General features: G+C 39.1%; 1 protein-coding gene across 3 annotated transcripts in view; it reads right to left on the bottom strand.

The window, feature by feature from the left end:
- The window catches only part of cntn4 (contactin 4), a 145,805-nt gene that overhangs the window by 96,570 nt on the left and 24,887 nt on the right, over positions 1-24,348 (bottom strand). For all 3 annotated transcript variants that reach the window (XM_064305309.1, XM_064305308.1, XM_064305310.1), the window contains exons 2-3: positions 22,408-22,544; positions 4,114-4,246 (exon numbers count right to left, since the gene is read on the bottom strand). In XM_064305309.1, coding sequence (XP_064161379.1) covers positions 4,114-4,246; positions 22,408-22,462 — 188 coding nt within the window. In that variant the 5' untranslated portion in view covers positions 22,463-22,544. The remainder of the gene's footprint in view (positions 1-4,113; positions 4,247-22,407; positions 22,545-24,348) is intronic.

The following is a 24,348-nucleotide window of genomic DNA, read 5'->3' as shown; positions in this document are numbered from 1 at the left end:
TGGCTGTGTTGGTTTCATTTAGTACCCATGCCTAGTTCACAAGAACAGCGTGAGTGCTGTTAAACACATATATTAACTGGACTGCACGTAAAACGAGAAATGTTCAGGAATGGAATGAAATGCAAAAAGGTATAATCAAATCCACAGAAAAGAAAATGACTGGCTTGTCATCTAAATGGATGTGCTCCGTTGGCTGCTGTCCAGGAGGTCCCAGGATATGATTACAGATGGTTGAGTTTGAAACATAGCACAAGCTGAGAAAATGTGTGCTTATGTTTTGTTTGACTGTGGAAGCCAAAAAAAATTGAGGCTGGGAGGAGAAGGAATGAAAGTTGCGTACCTCAGAAGTATGACCATCTTATAAATATGGGGAAAAGAGGATGTCTGAACTCCAACTAAGGAGGGCAGTATCTTGAAATGGAAATGTTTCAACTGTGATGTGAGCAAATAATATTCAAAAACACATTTTTTTTTTTTCAGCACTGTAAACTGAAATCTTGGTGAGATGAAAGTTCATAGTTATAGTCAAAGCACTGCCACTAAACTGTTAGGGATTGCAATAAATGATACCTTACACACATGCACTGCATAGTCATTATCCAAAATACACAATTGTCTCCACAGATATGGTTTCTTAAGATCAGGTACAATATTCAATGTTTTAAAATGGCACCTCGGAAATGCATTATGAATTTTTACTCACAACACCATGAAAACTACTAATATTATGATAATTTTCATATTCTGTAGTAAATGCAACATAATTAGTAATAATGCACCATGAATGATTAGGTGTTTGGACGCTCAGCTGTGTGTCTGTGTGTGTGTGTGTGTGTGTGTGTGTGGGGGGGTTAACATAGCTGAGCTGAGTTACAATGCACTTCATTGCTTTTCCCACATAATAGCAACCATCACATCCCTCCAGTTGAGATTACTATGGAAATATCCTAAATCACACTTCTGCAAAGGTCTATTTTACTGCAACACTCAACCTTTCAAAACAGAGTTCAAATTGGTTTCTATTTGTGTAAGAGATGCATAACTGAAAAAAGGGTGAAAGAAACAGCAGATAAAAAGGGCAGAGAATAAAAATAAAATAAGCTCAAGGAGGTGATGAGTCAGAGGCCCTTTCTGAGACAAGGGCCAAGGTGCGGTGTTGTCTTATGCAGATCCTGTAAAACTTCAATATCACATTCAATATTTCTTTGTCTTGCATTATTGCAGAAATTGTGTATTGTTATTGGAATTTTTCTGCATTTCGGAAACTGTAGGTATCTATTTTTTTCTTTGCGTCTGAAAGGATATAAGCATGCAGATTGAGAGAGACAGTGTGATAATCACTGCCAGGCTGTCTGGTTTGACTTACTTAGTGATTGAATGAATCAGGGAGTTTCAGATCATATTAATCAAGTGTCACCATGGCAAACTCAGAACGGCTCTCAGTAATGGTGGGTCTGAAGAGTCTTGATTAAGTTAATTGGTCTTTGGCTGACAAAGATAGAACTGAATCTTTCTGGAAAGACAGATGCTTCCTTGGTGACATCTAATACAAATAATGCTTAATCCAGCAATGCTTGGGATGGGGATGGAGTAAATGCCTCTGTGATTAGACACAAGGGACTGAGGAAGACCAGGGCAAATGAGTACCTTGCATTTACTCTATTACTGAACACTGCAACTGAATAAATAAATTAGCATGACTGATGCTGAGAACACACGCACATGGACACACGCGCGCACACACACACACACACACACAAAGTGTGGGGTGGCATGATTGAAATTCTGATTTAGCAGAGGAGTCAGTCAATGTATTCTTATATTGGTCAATCAAATATTCTACTGCCACAATTCACTGAAGGTTTGTTTGCCTCTTGGTTTAAAATGCACACTCAACAACTGAGATATGATATAAGTATGTTTTATACTTACAGATACACTTTTAACAAATGTACCCTCAAAGGTACAATACTGGGCTTTGTGAGACCAGATGTATACCTTAAAAAGGTACCAAGTCACCTATGAGGTACTATTTCGTACCTCAATATGGTACAGCCCCAGCGACAAGCACCTGTACTCTTCTAAGAACACTTTTGTACTTTGTTTTCTGTGTCTGACCGATTGACGATGGAGGACTAAAATACATCTGAAATAATAATGTTATTTTCCCTAAGCCCAAGTCATCCACTATAATACTGAAATAGAAACAATCACCACATTCTGCAGCAGTAAATCAATGAAATTATACAACATCTGTGCAAGTCTTATCTAAAGAAAGCATGCACAATAAATACCACGGATTATCCATCTCTGCCTAGTGGCTTTGTCATGCTACATGATATGCAACTCATTCAGGCAAGGGTTGACAATGGCTATGAAATATTTAAAGCTAACATTACTGTTCAATAAAGCATGCACACATGCTGCAGAAGGTAACATAATGCTGCTAACAAACCACTGCCCAGCCGAAAGTGACTATTATACAAGACTCTGCTTCATTTGCTAAATACAGTATTTGCTTTCCACTCTCATGTTCAGAGATGGAGCATGCCACCTGGCTTATCCTCTTGTGGCATGCAGTAAGGTTTGTTCCCTTCCCTTGACATCCTAAAGCCCAAAAGCTCTGGCAATAAGCCAAATCAGGGCTCAAATTGCAAAACACGCTACTACAAAGAGGTGGCTTTGTGGGTTGGTGCAGAGGTGTTCAGTTGGAGAGAAGCCCTTTGAACAGAACTAAGGATGAGCAGTGTTTAAACCTCCGAGGTCAACACGCCATGCTATATATGGCCAGGAAATGTGCTGTAAATGAACTCTGAACACAATTTACTCTAAGGTAGTTACGGGAGAGAAGGCTTTTCGGCTTCTGTGAGGCAGTGCATACTCCGACAAAACAGCGCCGAATCGCTGGCAGGGAACAGCTGATTAGGTCATCCTTTAAGCTGGCTGAATCCCAAGTATTAAATGCGCCAATCCTTCTAAATCTTGCTTCAGCAATTCCCGTGTACAGACATGATTGATTTGGACCTTGTTGTTACCAGAGATACGACATGCTAACATATCGATAGGCTAATGAGCCACGCCGATGAGGAAGAGCAAGAACAATGATCTCTACATTCAGACATTCTTTGTACTTCACAGCTACTTTCTGTAATTTCTCTAATGGGAGAAAAGAATGCTTTAGCATTTACATAACAGCAGCATCTCTCTGCAATTATGATGAGGTATGTGGTAGTACAATATTTAAAATGACTGCCTGCTCATTAGCTAGTGTCAGAATGTCCTGTTCAATACCAGAAAATATTATTACCTCTACTACAACACAAAATGTAACAAAATCTTGCTATATTCTCCAGCCTTTTTGACAGAGAGAAATAACACCAGATATGTTTTTAACAGTCCCCTAGTGCTGTTGTCACAAGCTTTACCCAATTTACCTTGTAGCAAAGTAATTCCAGAAAATTAAAAATATACCTACAGCCAACTGATTCATCCGTGCACATGGACACAAGCAGTCTCATAACTGAAGCTCAAAAATATGAACCACAATGACAGTAAAATCATTATTAACCTACATCACAAAGCATTTTGTTGCAGTACATCCTGTGAATATAGAGGCATTTCGATTTGATAATCGGGGCATTATTCATTGCACAAACACCGAAAAAGGCTCTTGAGCAAGGGAACTAAAACAGAATTAAGGAAAAGCTTTGCAATGAATGCAATAATATCTACACATTAATATTTACATTTTTAGTAGCAATCACAATGCACCCAGGTAGATGAACAAAGACAGGAAATCAAATTGTAACAAAGTGCAGAATGCAGAGAAACACAGGCCCATTATCAAGACTTGTCTTTATCAGCTACTATAAATTTTGAATCTACTATAAATATGCATACACACAGGCACACACGCACACGTACACACACACACACACACACACGCACATGCACGTGCACACGCACACGCACGTGCACACGCACACACACAAACATCCATATCCACGTCAACATTACATACAGACTGGCTTCTGGGTGGAAATAACCCTACCATTGTTTGTCTCCTCCCCTGTTACAAGCTGTCCTGTAAAGGATGAAATGGAAGAGGCTCACCTGTAAAAAGGAGATGGGTTTCCCTGGGCCTCACAGCTGAAGACCACTTCCCTGCTCTTCTCCATGGAGTCCACAGGAAACACAATGCTGCCAGGCTGCTTGGTGAAGGCAGGACTCTGCAGGCCAATGCTTTCTGCGTGGGTGAGAAAGAACCCAATCTCCACTTACACGGTGTGTGAAATCTGCTTGCAAACAGACAATTAGTCAAAAAGCAAACAGGCCAGCCTTCGTGCTGCCATTAAAGGGCCAAACCACAACCAGGCAAAACATATCAATTTATCCTGCCTGCCTCCACTCCACAGCTGAGAAAAAGTATTATTGCCAGTGTGGCGTGTCTTCAAACTCTATTTAAGCCATAATGGGATCACTCCTGATTTATACCAAACAGTGCAGGATGCATTTTCTCTTTGCCACTTCTGATGTATCTCTCATTTTCCCAGAATGCTGCTGGAAGATTCAAACGTGAAAGGGATATGTGGGCAATTAGCAGTGCAGAAAGCATTCCCCAGTTGTGGTTTTGTCTCTGCGCAAAAAACACACAGAATGACACCGTTGTCTCCATTGATTCTCAGTCAGCCGTGGGCCACGCTATCTTGTGGTAGCTTGGAGGCACTCTCTGTTCGACTTGTCAAATGGCGCAGAATAAGCACGCCCTTGGTTAAAGGTTAAATGACAGCATTTGTAATCATTTTTTAAGTGGCCTGAGACCTGACCACACTTGCCTCAGAGTATATACACCAAATTATCTAACCAATTTCTGTCCATATATCAGACTAATATCCCCAAACCAGATCTATCAAAACAGCTCATCTACTGTTAGTTTGATATCTGTAGTGATTTTCAGGCACACCAAGACACATATACACACACACACACTGAACATTTGTATATTGCAGATTTTTATCCATTATTTTTCCCTGATAGGTTTCTTAATTCAGTTAAAGCAACAAGAAATGCTAAGAACATAAATGCATCACTAGGTAGATCATGCAATATTATGACAAAGTGGTGAGTGGACTGAAAATGGCAGGGTTCCATTACTTCTGTAACTAACAGTATGATGTAAGCCTTATGCGTTTTCCAGGCCATTCTAAGCTGAAAAATAACATTAATCTAACGTAAAGAAACAATTATAACTGACTTTAATGAATAATTACCTTTTTATATTTACCCTAACTAAAAAAAACAGCGATGAATAAATTTAAAAAATGGGTTGCCACAGCTGCTGTTATTCCGTTTGTACTTCCATGAATTCCATGAATGATTATGCCATAACTTCCGAAGGTGCAAAACTGAGAGTCAGCCAAAGCAATTTTTCTCACTTAATGGTCGTTTTTTTTTTTTTGTGAAAGTATGATTATTGATAAATTTATTTGAAATGACTATTTCTAATTTTGCTTTCATGGTAATTCCACAATGGAATATTTCCTCAAAAAACTTGGCATCCAGGAAACTGACTGAGAATGATACTTCTTTAGCCACATGAACTAACCATGATGAGAGAACTATTTTTGCTTCATATATTGTAAGAGCACCTCACCACCTGGTTACCTCAAAGTCAGATAATAACAAATGTTTGTGATTATATACGTATGTGAGTACACCGGAATGAAAATCAACAGATTCACAATAAAATATGAATGTGCATGAAGTTATTACATCATAATGTTGAGGTCTGATCCCTCCATCACATGGTCCATGCATTCCAGTCTCTTAACATCTTTTAACAGATGTATAATGAATTCAGATTCACACACACACACACACACACACACACTTATATATACATACATACATACATACATACATATTGCATTATATATATAATGCAGTGTGTGCAATACACAGCTAGTGAACTATCCAAGCAAGTATAATTTGTTCTGCAAATGAATTAAATGTTTTGTTGAATTTGATTCATTTTCCTAGTCTGAAAGGAAGTAAACCTACATTTCAAATATTTAGCTTTAGTGCACCACAGTTTGAATAATTTCAATTTCACTTTATGTGACAATACCCCAATGGAGTTGTCAGAGCAGTTGTTGATTGTCACCATGGGGATGGACCCAGTGGTGGAGGAAATGTGTGGTAACTTTATATAATAGACTTTTGTAGATTGAAACCAATGACTGCAAAGTATTATAGGTTTACAGTCAACCTCTACAAGCTGCATTAAGTGAACAAAGGCGTTGGGAAATGTTTCTTTAGAGAGTGAGGAATCTTCTGGGAGCATAGGATAACCTTCTATAGGGGGCAATATAGTATTTTTAAACATTTTATCAAATGATAGATGTATGAATTACCTTTAGTTGTGTACTGCCATTTGCTAAACACTATAAAGACTGCTTTGTCGCAGACAGCTCAAAATAACGATAGAATGAATTTGAAACTGTTTACAGCATAAAAGGTCAGGTTTTTATTCACTGACAGCAAGCATTCACACTTTCAATACAGTTGAGATCCAACCCACTTATTTCCTCTCCTTACAAAAGAGCAAAGGCTTTTTAGCAGCAGGGGGTTTAATGCAACCTTATTCAACAAATAACATAATCGTTCAGGAATAGAGAACAATATGCACTACTCAATGCATCATTACATTCCAGCGAAACGTAAACAAAGAGTAAAGAAATAAATAAAATACCTGACAAATCACTGAAATGGTTGCTCACATTCCAGCCGCTGTGTTTTAGTTCTTTGTCCAAAAATCCCATTGCTGCCTTTGTACAATTATATTAGTCATTCAGACGTCATTGTTACAGGAATAAATGGTTTTGTCCAAAATCTGTTTATGATAAAAAATAAAATGCACCAGAGTCCCTTGTTACTTTGTCTACATTTCAGAGCATATATACTCGAGACAGGTTTGTTTCATTCTAAATATGTCACATCCCTGCATTCCTCTACTCTTACCAATCAATTTGCGGCTGAAGGTTAGCCCCCATAGATATGCTGCTCCGCTGATTGCCAATGGAATTGATCTGGAATAGCAACACTTTAGATGTGCGACATGGTTTTCAAAACCAGCCAAAATGACAATTTTGTGCAGTTAAGGTTTATGTGGGTCACACCTCCTCCCCCATTTTACACACACAAGACAGCCTCCCCGAGGGGTGCACTCTCCAGCTCGGCCTTGACAATCTCTGCATGGCTAAAAAGCCCCTCTTCTTCCACTCACCAGCTTAATTGGCTTATTCCAGAATTCATCTGCATTGAATGTGACATGAGTAACACAGAGAGGCAGAGGCAGGAAACACTCCTGGGAGCTGACAGGTGTGCAGGGCCTGCAATACAACAAACCCCCTCAAGTCTCTAACTGGGGACTGCATTCATCATCGTGCCTTTCTCACACATTTTCTCATTCCTTTCTGTGAGGACAGGAGGGCTTTTTCTGTCCCCCAACTTATACAAAACAAAACAAAACAAAACATTTTTCTACCATCTCTTTTGTGCCTAATTTGGAACAGCCCATTGTGCCTCAGGAGTTACTATTGTGCCATCTGCACATATGCAAGGTGCATTGCAGCAGAAGCCTGTGCTCTTCACAGATTCCTCCAAACATGAGCCAGTGAGCTCTTTTACACTTTACAGGCCACACTGTGCTGCAGAAGAGAGATAGTGTTGATAAGAGATCAGGAGGTGCATCTCAGTCTGGCAAATCTGCTCACATGGTGAGCACCTTTCCAGACTGAGCCACTTGAAATCCCAGCTTTCATCTGCTACCTCCTCTGAGTGATATTTAGAATATACTCCATATGTGTAAACAAATCCTATACTCAGATATAAACTTAGCTCTTTAGTTGTAGCTAGGCTATAATTAAACAGTGTTTTAGAGCATCAGATTCTGTGGAGAAAGCCTCATACATTGCTCTCAGTTCATTAAAGATCATCACAGTTGAAGAGGTCAGATACCACATTCACACGCTTTTATTGTACAGGTAAATATCAAAAGAAAGAGTTAGAAAAGAGATATAAAGAGCTCGGAGAGACTAGCCAAAAATTAACGTTAACATTTTTTCTTACTTTTATTGAAATCTAAGTGTTGAGTATTTTTCACAAACACAGTTAAACCTTCAAACATATAACTTAAGTAACAAACAATACTTTTGTTGGCAATAACACTTGAATTTATACAGGATGTAGATTACATTTTAGGTGGATTAAATCCAGCCCACATTTTACATAATCTCAGGCGAAGCAATTTCTCGCATCCATAGCACCCTATGACATTTTTTTATTCTCAGAAAACAATACCTAGCCATACAGAAAGTGAAAGACAGATACAACTGCAATAGCTGCACCTAACTTTACATGTATCACAAAGCATGGATGGGATTTAAACTAAACCAAACTAATGCTAGCTATTTTTTTCATATTAACAAGCTATTTACTCTTATGAACACCGTGTTCCTTTTGCTTTGGTGTAATCTATAGCGATTGTTTTTTTTTCAAATATACTTGATGTAGTACATCTACCCATGTCATCTACCAGCAATGGTCAAAGGATTAACATCCTTAACATCATTAACACTAATGTTTAATTCAATTTTACCACTAAAGTTCTTAAAGCAGGCTATACATTTAATTGATTCATAATTATTGCAAAATGGGTGGTGAGGGATATTAATAATATCATTGCATGAGAATAAGAAAAACAAAATATTATTGCTTTCTTAAAAGGGTTGCGTAACTTCAAGGACAAAGAATCATGGTGGTTAGACTGAATCCCCTTCAGGGTTTTCACACTTTATTTTCATTAGTGGAAAAAAAAGCATCAATTACAATTTTGCTATGAAGCAAGAAATGCAATTTAGTGCATTAGACATGACAAAGGGAATAACATGGTTTGTTACAGGATTGTGCAGACAAATACAAGCATACATGAAGACTTACACAGCCACAGCTTAATTATATATTTAATTCCTGTGAAACTACTTCTGGTGCTGACTTTTCAATGTTGCATTTTACTTATTTGATTTTTACTGAGGCCAAGTAAGAAAGTTGAGCTAAGATGCACAGAAAATGTTCAGTGTTAAATCAGCGGTTACAGAGTACATATGGTCCTTATTTGACTCACATATAATCTGTTACAGTGGATTATTATTATTATTATTATTATTATTATTATATATTGGTTTCTACAAAGGGCTGCCTGTCTGTCACAATAACCCTGATATTGAGTATTTGCAAGGTTATGGCATTTCCAACATCAAAAACATTGGAGACCCTTCGTCATTAAGTTTACCTGTGTCCTCAAATAAAATTTTCATGCCGTGCACTCGTCTGCACCTGTGTGAATGTATGCGCGGAAGAAGAAAAACACATTCAAATTTTTTTTTCCCTTCACATCTGACAACACGATTAAATTTTAATAATGTCGAAAGTGTGTTATCTGCACACGGGGAAGGCCGCGGCAAACAGCCCTGCATATTCCTCTGGTATCCTAACGCAGTCCCAGCACCCCATTCAAGTACCGCCCTAACGGCGCTGTTTTGTTTCCACTCAGACAGACACGTCATCGGAGTCTCAGCTGGTTTGCCTAATTCCCCCAGTGATGTGGCAGACGCTTTCCGTGTTCCCAGCTCAGGAAGCCCAGGAGATAGGGAATACTGAATACTGATGAAACCGCGCAGCACCGCGCTGGGGAAATCAGATGCTGCTCTGACCCGTCTTCACAGTACAAAGTGAAAGGCAGTTCGCTCTACTCTGCCTAGCAAGTGTTCATCAAATAACCGGCATCATTTGCCACCGCTGAAATTTCCACCACTTGCTATTAAGATGCGCAACTGTGCATGTGCACGCGCGTGCCTGCACACATCGCTGCATTGGGAAAAAAAAAAATATGGGTAGGCTGAGATCATTCAAAAAATTTGCAGAGCAGATAGACAGGAAAGGAAGCAGAACGAGAAAGCAAAAGGCATGAGCACTTATGTGCAATTAAGTAATTCATGGGTTTACAGTAATAGCTAATCCTTTTGAGATCTATCTAGTGTTGATGAGATGATGAGATGATGGCAAAGTGAAATTTTAACTAAACAGCCCATCTTTAGTGCAATGATACTCTGTGGACCCCGCTCAAATTCTCCAGAACAGGTGCAAAGCCCTTTTAGGAGTGAGGAAGTGTACATCAACACAGTTCTGTTCTCTCTTACTAAGCCTCCACAGGCAGCACATGTTGAGCAATGCACCTTCTCTGCCTATCAATTACCATCACAGTCATTAAAAAGCTTGAATACAGTGGGTTTCACCTATTCTGTTTCACAGTGAGACAACCTCATTATTTATCATACCCTCTTCCAGGCCGCTTAATGGCGACCACCTTTAAAAAAACAACACACACAAAAAAACCTTTGAAACATAAAACACACTTCGGTAAATCATCAGATGTGAATAAACATGGGAGGGAGAATAACCAGACTCGTACTTTTTTTTTATTTTTTTTTTACAGATTACACAAATAAAATATTCATTGATGTGCATATCTGAATGGGTGCTGATGAATAAATGCAAAAAAAACTGGTAAACAAAAGAAATGAAAACAGCCCCTGCACCTGGTCTTAAGTGCTGACATCATCAATTAGCAGGGGCTTGCCTGAGTGGTCGCCAGGGGAGGCACCGCCACGCTTCATCCTGCCAAATAATTGCTTCTCCAGAGGAGGAGCAGGTGAGTCCACCTGGAGAAGCGGGTCGGCGGTTACTGTGATACAGTGTGGGCTTTTATCAACAAGGTCCGGGCTCTCACTAATACCATCATCAACAAGATATCTGGGCTAATGAAACCTTTAATGGAGCACCCATCAGTGTTTGAAGAACAACATTAGGAAGTAAATGGGTTTGGGGGGATATAATTTTTCGCTCAATCAGGGAGTCTAAAAATATTAAATAAGCTTGAGTGTTTTATCAAATTGATTGCTGGGTTCACTCATGCACTGTAACCAGATAGGAAATAACTCAGCAGGAAAGCAGAGATTCATACCAAGGCATGTTATGATGTTCATTTATGCATAAGTGTATTTTATTTTTCTCTTCCCACTCTCACTTTCCTTCATAGTACAGTGATGAAATCTAATACACCTCATAATCTAATGCATTCCCAATCAACACGTTGTAATGAAGTGAGGATGACTGTGACGGTTTAGGAGACACTGACAAATGGGGGGCCACAAGCGTGGGGCGCCTCGCCGTCTGCCTAGCAGCAGGGCAGATTCGCTGGCAGCATGCCTGAGGATAAGGTGGCATGGTGGCCATTCACCCCGTGGCAGAGAAAGGCTAGTCTAAGCCCCTTCCCCACCCCACCTCACCCCACCCCACGCCAGCCCCCTACCTCTCTTCACCTCCTCCTCTACCCACCACCTTACAAGGATACAATGCCTGGAGAGGGAGAGCTTTGGTTAACCGGTAATGACCAGCCTCTGACCTGTTCAAAGTCTCACTGGACTGCCTGACATGCACAACAGTCTGGTCAGGGTCAGGCTAACAGGCAGTACAAGGGTGGTGAGGAGCAGCAAGAAAAATGGCCTGTCAGTGATTTGGTGCGAACACATTATATGAAAGAGTGCACAGCACCAGCTAGTCAACAGAGCAGTATAGAGCTCTGTGTTTCATGATGCTAGCTCACATGTACTGTGCAGAGCACAGCCCCGACAATATAATACGGACAGTAGCCATATATTTTCAACAGTACAAAAAAGCAAAGTAGCTTTGATATCCAAATAAAATATTGATGGATGATTTCTCTGCAATATAAAATAAGATTCATTAAAAAACAAACAAAAACAATGAAAGAACCCCCCTCTCTATTTATCCCACATGTCTTGAGGCAAGCACCTTGACAGTGACACGTATAACTGTAAGTGTACCAATCTTGAGCTCTTATGGTGTTTTCTTAGCATGTGAAATGTACTTCTGTATCAATTTGCTAAAGGACTAAATTGCAAAGTGCAATTGTAAATATATAATAAACTTTTTTCTGATGTAATTAACAATAATCACATTTTCTGAAATTCTGTGTTCAAGGAAAATATTTAGAATCACCCATTTCCAAACTAGTTAAATACTGTGAGTCCTGCAAATATAAATGACCTATGCAAATAATAAATAAAAACATTTGAAAAAAGCACTGACCAAATCGCAGTTAACTGGAATTAATATCATGACAGAAAGAAAGGGGATAGAAGGATCCCTGTTTCTCGGTCAGCTGTATGTTTTTGCATCATTAGTTCACACGTAAGAAAGCTAACAAAAGGTCTAGAGTTGATTCTATGTGTGACATTTGCATTTGGAGTCTGTTGCTATTGTCTGTCAACATGAAGACCAAATAAGTCGCAATGCCAGCAAAGCAGGCCATCATAATGCTGAAAAAATGAATTGCCATCAGAATAAATTGAACAGAGCCATAGCCAAAACACTGGGTGAGTCAAAATCAACTGTTTGATCCATTGTTAGGAAGCAAGAATGCACTGGTGAGCTCAGCAATACCAAACGGCCTGCTTGACCAAGGAATACCACTGTAGTGGATGACAGAAAAATAATTTCAATTATAAAGAAAAAGCCCTTTTTCAACTGCCAAACAGATCAAAAACACTATCCAGCATGTAGGCATAGAAGACTGCCACAAAGAGACTACACCAGCATAACCTCAGAGGGTTCACTGCTAGATGTACACCACTAGTGAGCCTCAAGAACAGAACAGACAGGTTACAGTTTGCAATAAGGTACATTAAAAAACTGTGGAGTTATGGAATGTCTTATGGACAGATAAGACAAGTACTAACCTGCATCAAAGTGGAAAGGAAATAAGGATTTGTTTAGAAAGAAAGGAACCACTCAAGATCCAAAATGCTCACCTTCATCTGTGAATAATGGCAGAAGTAGCATTACAGCTTGAGCATGTGTGGCTGCCACTGGAACTGGCTCACTGTCTTCACTGAAGATATGACTGCTGGAAGTAGCAGCAGGATGTATTCTGAAGTGTACAGAAACATCTCCAACCAAATGCCTCAAAACTCTTGGATGGCGCTTCACCTTGCAGCTGGACAATGACCGCAAACATACTGCTAAAGCAACCGGGGATTTTTCAGGGCCAAAAAGTGGAATGTTCTTGACTGGCCAAGTCAATCACCTGTCCTGAATCCAACTGAACATGCATTTCACTTGCTGAACACAAATCTGAATGCAAAATGCCCCAGAAACAAACAGGAACTGAAGATGGCTGCAGTACAGGCCTGGCAGAGCACCAACAGGGAACCCATCTGGTCTATGGGTTGCAGACTTCAGGCAGTCATTGAATGCAAACTATTTGCAACCAAGTACTAAATATTTACTTTATTTAAATAATAAATAAATAATTAAATAGTAAATCAAATAGTAATTCCTTCACAGTTCATCCAATATGGATGTAAGTACCCTCTGCTAAATGCCATCTGCAGTTTAACCTCACATTCATTGTTTTATTTAAAATCTAAAATGCTGGAGTACACAGCCAAAACAACAAAAAAATTGTCACTGTCCCAATACTTTTGCATTTAACTGTATATTAGTCACAGACTAATGAGACCATGCATATGAAACTGTTCACATTGATCTGATGAGCATATGACAGAAAGATTCCTATAATATGTTCCATATTATATAGTATAGCATATTTGATATTGAAGTTCACAGATCTAATTCATATGATAGCTGCTTCAGACCATTGGGTACTTTGTGAAGCTAACTGCTTTTCGCAGGAGCACAATTACAATGTTGGGCCTGAGAACTGGACCTACAGCCTTCTGGTTGCGAGCCCAGTTCTCAACCAATGCTGCCACCCACATGCACATTTTGCTTCATCAACATTTTCACAGATACATCCTAGTTAAAATGAAGTTTACAGCATAAAGGACAAACCTGCCTGCACTAGAATGTGCAAACAGACAAACTGTGTAAGACAATGTTGTAGTACTCATCTCCTCTTATTTCAATTCTCAGTCCAGCACTGACAGGTACTACAGGGATTGATGTTGTTGGTTTTACTCCTGTCACTCGGCTTCTGACAGCAACTCCACCAAGCAAGAGAGGCCAGATAGTGTATTGTGTATAGCTAACATTACTCCATTGTCTCTGGTCTTTTCAAATGTGGCCAAAGGCTCTCTCGTTTCTCCGAAATTTTATTCATTCGATGAATGCACCTTCCACCACAGTCAATGGAATATTATTTAGAATTTTAGATTATCTTTAAACAAACATTTTTTTTATGCCATGCAGTATTTTGAAACTGAATATGGATTTTCTGGAGAAGGTTAAAACTTACAGGACTTCAGAACTGCTTTTGCTTACTTCTTAAGATACGTTTGACAGTTGGAAAACTCCACATATGGACCACAGACAACACACAGAATTATACATATGACATCTAGTTTTAAATCACAATTAAAGTAGCTCATAATATGAAACTGAGTAGATGGAGGATGGAAAACTATGTTGCAACACATCATTAAACCCACCATGCATATTTTGTGTACTTGTTTGTAGTTTTGTTGACATCTTATCATAGGTGGCTAGAAATACAAAAGGGCAATTATGATTTGCTGAACAATGGTTCTGCACATTTCCATGGGCTTTGAGTTCTGTGAAACATTCTGACCTGAGATAAGCACCTGCAGAACTGAATAAATGGGAGCTGTGTGGTTGTGGGTACGGAATAGTACACATTTAATCTGTCCAATCACATGCCCCGTAATGGCCTAGAAAAAACAAATCTGTTCCACTTCATTTGCTTTCTACCACTGCAATATTTGTGTATGATGGAAATAAGGCAATGGTGGCTTTGAATCCAAAATGTTAACAAAAATTAGCTTAACACTCTGTGGCAAGGTGTGCATACAGTGTTTTCAATACTTCAAAAAATGACACACATATGCCTTGTTTTTGTATACATCTACAGAGCATGCAGTCATGTCAACTTAAACCACATACATACATATGTGCATTGTTCAGATTGTTTAGGCTTGGCTTACGTTGTGACATTGTACCAGTCAGACACTAAATTCATACAATGAATGACCTTTATTATTGGATTGAAGGGCAGAGGTTAAATATTGTGGGATTCAACTCTGAGCAAGTGAGACCATTGCTGCTTTGACTATCTGAAACCATTGCATAAATGCTAATCTGTCATACCTTTCACATTCAGACATGATTGCTGCACATATTTGTGCCTCATTCTCTCTCTTCATTTCCCTGTCACTGTGTATATTTACTCATGTAGAACCCTACATTATGGGCTGTGACATATTATGTAGCCCTTGCTTGTTCATGAGTCATAAATGGCTTTAACAGGCTAAACAAAGTCAGAAAAGGTTCCAAGTAAAAATATAAATCTCCTTTCAAGCACCTGAAGTTTTGTGCACACAGTTCAAATCAGAAGAGCCCTGTAAATGAGCTATGAGAATAGTCTCAGGGTTACGAAGAAGGTAACATTATACTCAAAGATGGCTCCCAGGTAATGGCACTTTGATTCTCCTGCAGGGCTCCTGCTTCATTGATTGCTGCTTATATTTCTGTACCAACGAGTATGAATAAATAATAAATAAACAATTCCAAAGGGAAAGCAACTTTCCTCACATCTATACTTAAATACAATTAAAAATTACACCTTTAGAAAACATACAATGTCTCCAAAATACCTCCCTGAAATAAATCACACACAAACCTTTTAAAAACATGATTCATATTACAGTATGTCAGATTCCATGCCTTTGCTCATATTTGCCTGCTGACTACAAACACCTGTCAAAAGACAATATTCGATATTAAAGACAACATCCAATAGTCGATATTAACAATGCTGATGATCTTAAAACTTTAAACCTGGATTTAACACATTTTATCACATTACATTAATACAGTTAATTATTGTATTCTTCTTCCTGCTTGGCATGTGCGATTCAATTGAAACAGCCCCCAGAAGCCAGTTAGTAATGAGCAACTCAACAGGATATTAAATTAAGATCGAGTCCTTCTGGCTGTGCCTGAGGGTCAGTCCAACATGATGCAAACCTATGAAATTCTCTGATTACCTTGTCAATGTTTATGGTACACTAAGTGCAAATGAACATTTTTAACTATCTTGAATGTTTGCATTTTATGACTATTAAAACTGATGAATCTTTAAGGGATCAAACATTTTATCAGGTAGAAACATTACACATTAATGGTCAGAATTTGATCAGAGCGAATATAATATAGCCATGACTAATTCCTAAGCCTCTATAAAAATAAAAAGCTTTTACCTGAAAGAATAAAATTAAAACTAGCAGTTGGGAAACATTAATATACAAAAGCAATATATGACACATACTTCTGAGACCTGGCAGAAAAAAACTATTTTCAATTTTTTCGCCACAATACAAGTAACGTGGATGACAAAAACAAGTTGTAGTGAAAATTTCAATTATTTTATTAATTATTTTATTTGACTGACCATTTCAGTGTAGGTTTCAGCATAGTAGAACATATGCTTCTTGTGATTAAGATCAGGGACTCACATCCATCTTACCTATACATGCCCATAATAGTACCCAAAGTATTGTCCATAAGATTCACTGGAGAGAATTCCACAGGAGCCAGGCTTTCACAAGACTAACCAATCAAAATATGAATTAAATTATTTTTCAAATAATTTTGACCTACAAATACATCCAAGTGATATTTTTCAGTACATTTACATTTACATTCACTCCTATTTATTTGTAAGTCAAGCCTAAGTAAATACACACCATGAGGTAGAAAAATGTAGGCTGAAATACAGTGAAAATGTTGACTGAATCGAGTCCCGTGTTTTACTAAATCAGTGAGTCACAGCCACCACTGTCCAGCCTGCAGTGTCAAAGCTTAATTAGGAACTGAAATATGATCAATTTGTGAGCCACAAATCCTATGCCTGGAGAACCATGCCTTCTGGCACACAGAAGTAATTATGCAGAAGTGATTTTAAAGTCCTTCCAGTCTCATTCTCACCTGCAGGACAATGTTTTGCAATGCACCAGGCTGCCCAAGACTGGTGCCAAAACTGAAGAGGGAAAAAATATGCTTTGGAGCCAAAATAAATACCTAATCTCAAATTCAATACCAGCTGACAGCAAATGAAATTGCTGAGCTTACCTCAGCATGAATAATATGCCCAAGAAGGCGCCTAGCGCTGAGGAGATTCGACTTTGCCAGTTCTGGAATCCTTTCAATTCCGATTCATATTTTAAGCCTTGAATAACAAAGCTTCCCTGGTTTGGTCCTAGACATCTCTCCCCTTCTTCCTCCCTCAGATAAGGCACGTCCAGTGGAAGCCCAAGTGTTTCAAGTGTCTTTTGTTCCTGGTCTCCTGCAGGTTTTTTTTTTTTTTTTTTGAGGTATTGCCATCCCCCTCATTCTTTGGGGAAGAAAATGTAGGATGCAAGCAAGGCCTACAAGCAGAGCACAATCGGATACATTGACTGCACATGTGAACTTAAGAGAAAATGTGTTTCTCCATGCTCGGAGGAGCTCAGTGGATGTCTAAGTGTGCATCTCTGGAAAAGCCAATGTAAAATACTATATAAATTGCTTCAAGGTCAAGGAATTGAGAAACGTTGCTCATATCTTTCATGCTTCAGAGGGGCTATTAGAATGAATAGTGTTCTCATGCATTAACGTAGCTGAGAGAGACAGGATATATTAATCCTGAGCAGATGAGACACATATATATAAATGTACAAAATGCATTATTGCAGATATGACCCCTTAGTGCTAGTTTAGTGACACAATAGACACAGAACATTACAGAACCAAAAAGAAAAGCAGTTAATGTTTTTTTCAGCGGCTAATTTGTTCTCATTTCTAGCCTCATTACCTGTGGCATTGTCTCAAAATCAGGCATTAGATTTTAGAATAAATGGTGCAACAGAACACATTTGAAACATACCCTGTTATTGTTGAGCAAGAACCAGGCCATGCTAAGTTCAAGTTCTGGGTGGTTTCCCCGCCAAGTGTGCCCAAGACAGCTCAGCAGGTGTTGGCCTACTTATAACCTCTGGCTGTTGGTAATGTGTTGGAAAAGCAATCACACTATGCTGGGTCAGTTGGCTTTGGCTCAGCTTGTGCTGTGTTGGCTTCAGCTGTGTAACGCTAAAGAGTTTTCTACAGGACTGACATCAAGGCTTTAAAATGATACAAAACCCCAAACTATGAACTATGCAATGTATTTTACTGAGGACTCCGCTGAGAAAAGTTTCCATAGCAAAATGTTTCACTCTCAGTGAGCTGCAGACTCATTGCTGCCACATGTGCACGTACGCACAAGCTTCAGCCGATCAAAGGGGGAAAGGCTCAAGGTCTGCTTGCCTTTCGCACAGAGACACACTCAAATCACAACTTTCTATCCCCCATAACCAGTGCCAAATTACATTACCGACACAAATCATATGCTTGTTGCAGCTGTTTACTACTCAGAAATGATTTAATCTCAACTGACCTCATTTAGATTCAATTAACAGTCTGATCAAGTCAAGGGGCCAGAGGCAAAAAAGCTCTCAGCTCTGTGCCTCTGGTCATCTGGCAGCTCCTCCATACATAATAAACACTCTTGTTCTCCTCTAGGGCCTCTCTGTGATGGAATGAGCCTGCTTACTGTTCACAGCACTGAATTTCTTACATGTATCTCTATTTGACAGCACCTAATCACACACCTGTTTACCTTGTTTATCAGAGCTTGAAGACGCCTGAGACACCTAAGACCCACCACAACTGTAATGTAATTTAATGTAATTTAATGTAGCCCTTCATTGAGTGAATTCATTTCTCACCCAGAATGAACTTCTCATACAGAGCACCAATTATGGCATGGTCAACAAAAAGATATTTAAGTTTCATTGATAAAAATATATATTTTGTCATGAATATCAAACATATCATAATGGCTGTAAATTACGTATTGCAGACTTACTAGTAATACAACTATAATTGCATGCATGTGAGGATAATTAAATAAGGTGATGATGAAGGTAGCAAAACTGAATTTCTTTATTTATTTCTATTACTATATTTATATTATAGTCATTACAGGGCTGTGAAATGTGATAAGATTTACGAAACCTAAGCTGTATGAAAGCATCAATGAAAGGAAGATTAAGGTTACAAAAAAGAAAAAGGAACAGCTCATATTACAAATTCAATACATTTTCAGATTACACATGAATAAGCATGTACTAAGCCAAAATACCAAAAAGCACTGCCAATTTTTGTAAATTTAATTTAGTTAACTTCTTCATGTTTTTCATATTAGACAGAAAGATAGAAAAGGGTTTCAAATAGGAGAATCCCTCTCCTTGTCCCCTAGGGGAATTTTTTCCCTGGCAAATTATACATTTCCTGAAGCACAAGTGGCAGAACATGAATCTAGCATTGGTTTTGTCATACTATATTTCTAAAACTCACATCTGAAGATTCTCTTGGTTAGTAGACAATGCATGGGGTTTTGCAATACAAGCTGTACGTAACATAACATAACACAACACAATACAATGATGAGAAAAGGCCATTCGGCCCAACATTGCTCGTCATATTCCTACTACAAAAAAGGACAAACTAGATAGTATCTAGTACCTAGTACATGATAGTCTGCATTTACTTTCTTTTGTATTAAGGACAGGTACAGGTATCCAAACATGCATGCAATGTCACTTTTCAGGTGAATTGCTGCAAAGATAAATTCTATTGAGATTTATAGATTATAAGAAACAAACACAGATAACACACAGAGGGAAAATAGCGTTTAAAAAAAATCCCACAATTCTAAATGAATGAAAACAGCATGTATTGTCAATTAAATGTGCCGCATAGAACAGTGCACTACAAAAACTAGAAGCTGGGGTTTGTGCCATTGTTGTTAACAGCTGGTGGAAGGGTTGTTTCCCATTCCGCGATCACAAGCACCTTCATTAGCAGAATTCCTGTGGAAAACACTTCATTTTATTCTATTGTGCTGTGCAGTGTTGGTTTGTTATTTCAGCAATCAGGCTAGGTGTGGGCTTAAAACTTGGTGAGGGCTCAAGCTGGTTCAGGTTGAGCCATAAACACACTGGGCTTAGGCGAGCACCGCTCTCATTTCTAGCAGACCACTAGTGCACATGCATGTGTGCATGTTTGTGTTGTGTGCGGGTGGTTGTTGCATGCATGCGTGAGTGTCCTGTGTCCGTGTGCTTGTGCATGAGAGTGTGTTCGGGTGCGCGTTTGTGTACGTGTGGGCACCTCTGTAACGCTGTTCATAAATTCTGGGCGCTTTTTTGTGCATGTCAGGCAGTAGAGGCTATTCTACCCTCCCTGTCCACGGGAAGAGTGTCTCAGGTGTGCAAATCAAAACCATTTGAGTGGGAAAAGAGCCATTAGTCGACGGGACTAACTGGATCAGTGGTAGGCTGCCATTAGCGCTGCTTTGTGCGATGGTATAAAAGATAAATGGAAAAAAAGGAATGCCGGCTACAAAGTGAAGAAGAGGAGCAAGGGAGAAATTAGAATTCTCCGTGAGTCCCAGGCAGCGCAGGGAACTGAGGTAATCAGATGGTAACAGTGAGGTGTGAGTGAAGAGTGAGAGGAACAGGAGGCTGGCCTGCCGCCACTGACAAGAGAACAAAGGAAGCACGCTAGCAGGGGACAGGGATCATTACGGTCCCCTTTCGACATTCACCATGGTCTGCCAGTGAATCCTCGCATTTGTGGGGTGGGTTACCTGCTTTTTGGCTGCCAGACAGCTTGACCTTTACTGTCAGTTGTGCATTCTGCATTAGCCCTATGACATCTCGCAAGATGTGAGCTTCGCACTTCGCAACAGGATTTAATGGAGGGAGAGTGCGGGATCACTCACTCCTTTCATATGTCAGAACTGATGTGCAAAGCAGCATCAGCTCCGCACACTGCTTCACCACTTATTGTCTAGTTACTCACCCAGCAAAGCTATGATTCTCCAAAGTAGAGCAGTTGCTGACCCACTCTGTAATTTGCTTTTAGTTGCTGGTCAAACAGTCTAATTGGCATGACGCATATGCTCTTTGTCTGTAAATTGTCTAAAGCCTGGGTTTCAAGACACCCAGGAGACAATGCAATTGAAACACTGTACACTGTAGCTGATTCGCCAACAAAATGAATTCACTTCATCCAAACTAGAGCTAACTATCTCCGATACCTGTCAACAGTTTATCCACTGTAGACTTCATTGGTCCTGTCAGAACATCCCCCAACATGAAACACAGATCCCCTCAAACAGACACAAATAATTTGTTTGCAAAATGTTGAAATTATGTATTTGTTTGTTTATAGGCTACTAAACGCACTCAGCTACAAAGGTTTCTGCTTTGAAACCCCCACATAACAGGTGACTTAACCACATCTACTCACTGACCTATGAAAAGTGTATCAAGAAAAATAATATAAATAGTGGTAACAAAGAGTGAAACGCCAGTCTCTGACCATAGGAGTGAGAAAATGGTTCGCCATGTTTTAAGGGTGATGATAGTGATATAGTATTGACAAGCCCTACTTAATCACAGTACGCATACGTATCTTTACTACACATCTAACTGCCTGACTACTGTTAAATTCATCCCAGCACATTGTAAGAAAAATATAATCCCTTCAACAAACGACATAACATGAGCTCCCAGGTAAAAGTATCACGTAGTGGCATCTTTGAGCTGTACGGTAAATTAAGGACATGTCCCACAGTAATTACATGAGCAATAGGTACAAGCACATAAAACATTATTCTGTCCTGAACATTGACAATACAGTAAAAAACAGTCCTAGAAGCAATGTCTTTTATGTCTCATTCTGGGTGAGTGAGTGGTTATCTCCAGTGTTCTTCTAACTGTCAAAAAGGCATGTTTTTTACATTTCTATATATGACAAAGGCTCTCTTCTAGGGACACAATAAAATGTTTGATTACATCACACAACCATTTACAATCAATGCATTTAAATAAATATTTTATGCCCCCCTTTATGCCTTTATCTTTCAAAATGATTAACCTACCTACACGATACCTTTTCTGGGCAATGGCACACAGGTACCACTATGCAAACATGGATTTATAATTCAATGCTCCAATCTTGTTAGTTGCAGTGAAATGAAAAAAACGATTAATGTTTGCCTATGTTTAGTTTGTGGGTTACTTACATGCATAACTCTGTCTTTCAGAGTGCAACCTGCCCTAAATACATATGAACAAGGACAAAAAAACTTCACAAAGAAGGTGTTGGGATGCCACATCAGACGTTCTTAATAAGGTGTCCTACCTGCAAGGCAGCCAATAGATGACTGCAGCACCAGCAGTTTCCATAGCAACATCATCTTCAGTTTCTGGGGTCAAAATAGGCGCACATGCAATCACAGGTGTACGGAGTCCTTTTCTGCACCTTCCTTGGCCTTTTCTCTGAACAGAGAGAGAAAGAAAGGGTAGACTGTCATAAGACACAACACTAGCCAGTAAGTCATTCTAAACAGATGACTGGATATTGCTGAGCGCTGATCTTAAGTTCCTACGTACTCCTAAGTGTGTTTATCTTCCATAAAATCAACCTTACTATCAAACATAATAAACGTTCTTGTGTCTGCTAATAGAGATATCACAAACGATAATGACAAATTAATTATAACATCATAAAAATCACATTTTCTGACAGAATGTAGTGGAGCACGAAAAGGTATTTAAGGAGACAACAGCATCTAAAAGCTGTGATGAATGAGTATTGTGGTGTGGTTGAAAAATTAGAAATGACAGCCCTTGTGTTTTTCCATTTCAGTTAATCTGACTTGATATAGGCAGTCTGCACAAAAAAATCAACTGTTACTTAACATCATCCGCCAAAAGCCCTTCAAATAATAAAGAACAGCCTGAGCAGTCCTTCTGAAATGTGTGTGCTGCAAAGGTTTGTGGTCATTTAAAATACGTTTTTTGTTTCAGATTTATTACAAGTTTTAAATTGTTTCTCCCACATAAAATTTTTTAATTTCAGAAATGTACATTTTTTTTAATCAGAATGACCAATCGTGATACGTTCCACCATTGGACTTGCATCCTACGTAAATTCAAGACAGTGTACACTGGCACCACTTTCCAATTCCTGGGCAGGCGGCCATGACTTCTTTTCACACCTCTATCAGCTGAACTGCCCAGGTATTGGACCAGAAGCCTGCATAACCAACGCAGAGGACGTAGGCACATGTGATGCACCTGAAGTGGTTAGCGGCCTGGCGACTGGGTCATGTGGAAATGGAAACCCTGGCGTCTGCAGGGTGAGTGTGATGCTAAGGCCGTAGTTGCCCCATGAGTCTTCCGGCCATAGCCGGAATTATTATCAAGGTATTTTAATAATGCAAACAGATGTGGTACAGGTACTTGCACCATGCTGTGGAAAATAATGACCTTAATACCCAGTTATCCAAAAAAGGATATGGAATACTTGAAGGATAAATACATGTGTAAAGTAACTTATGAGTCAGAAGTTGGTGCCAGGGCTTTCGATGATGTCATGAGTAAGCAGTTCCACAAACTTTGTCATGGAGTTTTTCCCACTTAAAAATGTATGGACAGCCAGCTTTGCACATTCTACCTCTAGAATGCATCCTAAGCACTATATCTCTACAACTAATTGCTGACTCCTATACACAATCACCATTAAGTTATACAATGTCACACACACACACACAGATGCAGGCACGTACACATACACACAAACATGCACTCTCTCACACACACACCTGATATAAAAACAGATATAAAAACAATAAACTATAAACAAGAAACTGCAGCACATTAATGTAATAAAATAATATGCAGAAGCATGTCCACCAACTCACATTCAAACTGTTGGCCAGTATTCGTTAAACACACTTAATTTAAAAAAACAGGCATGAAAACAGCAACTGCCATGTTTTGTATCTGCATTTGCTTCATCAATTAACATGACAACACTTAACCTCATTATTCAAAGATACGAACTAAGTGCTTTATGTTAGACTGAATGTGAGACTAAGTCAGCATTGCATTTTCCAGGTGTCAAGCATTCACTTTTATGGGCCAGTAAATCAAAGTAATTTGAACATAATACCAAAATGTAATTTTCAACACCAAGAAAATGCTGCTTGAAATTATATGGGCAGAGTATGTCAATATGAAATGCAGGAAGAATGAAAATGTGCCATTTAAATGCTTCTAACAAGGCAGAGATGCTGAC

Source organism: Anguilla rostrata, chromosome 13 (genome assembly GCF_018555375.3).
Source record: "Anguilla rostrata isolate EN2019 chromosome 13, ASM1855537v3, whole genome shotgun sequence".
In the NCBI taxonomy this organism is placed as follows: domain Eukaryota; kingdom Metazoa; phylum Chordata; class Actinopteri; order Anguilliformes; family Anguillidae; genus Anguilla; species Anguilla rostrata.
Note: the sequence above shows the minus strand (reverse complement) of the source record. Positions and strands in the feature narration are given on the sequence as shown.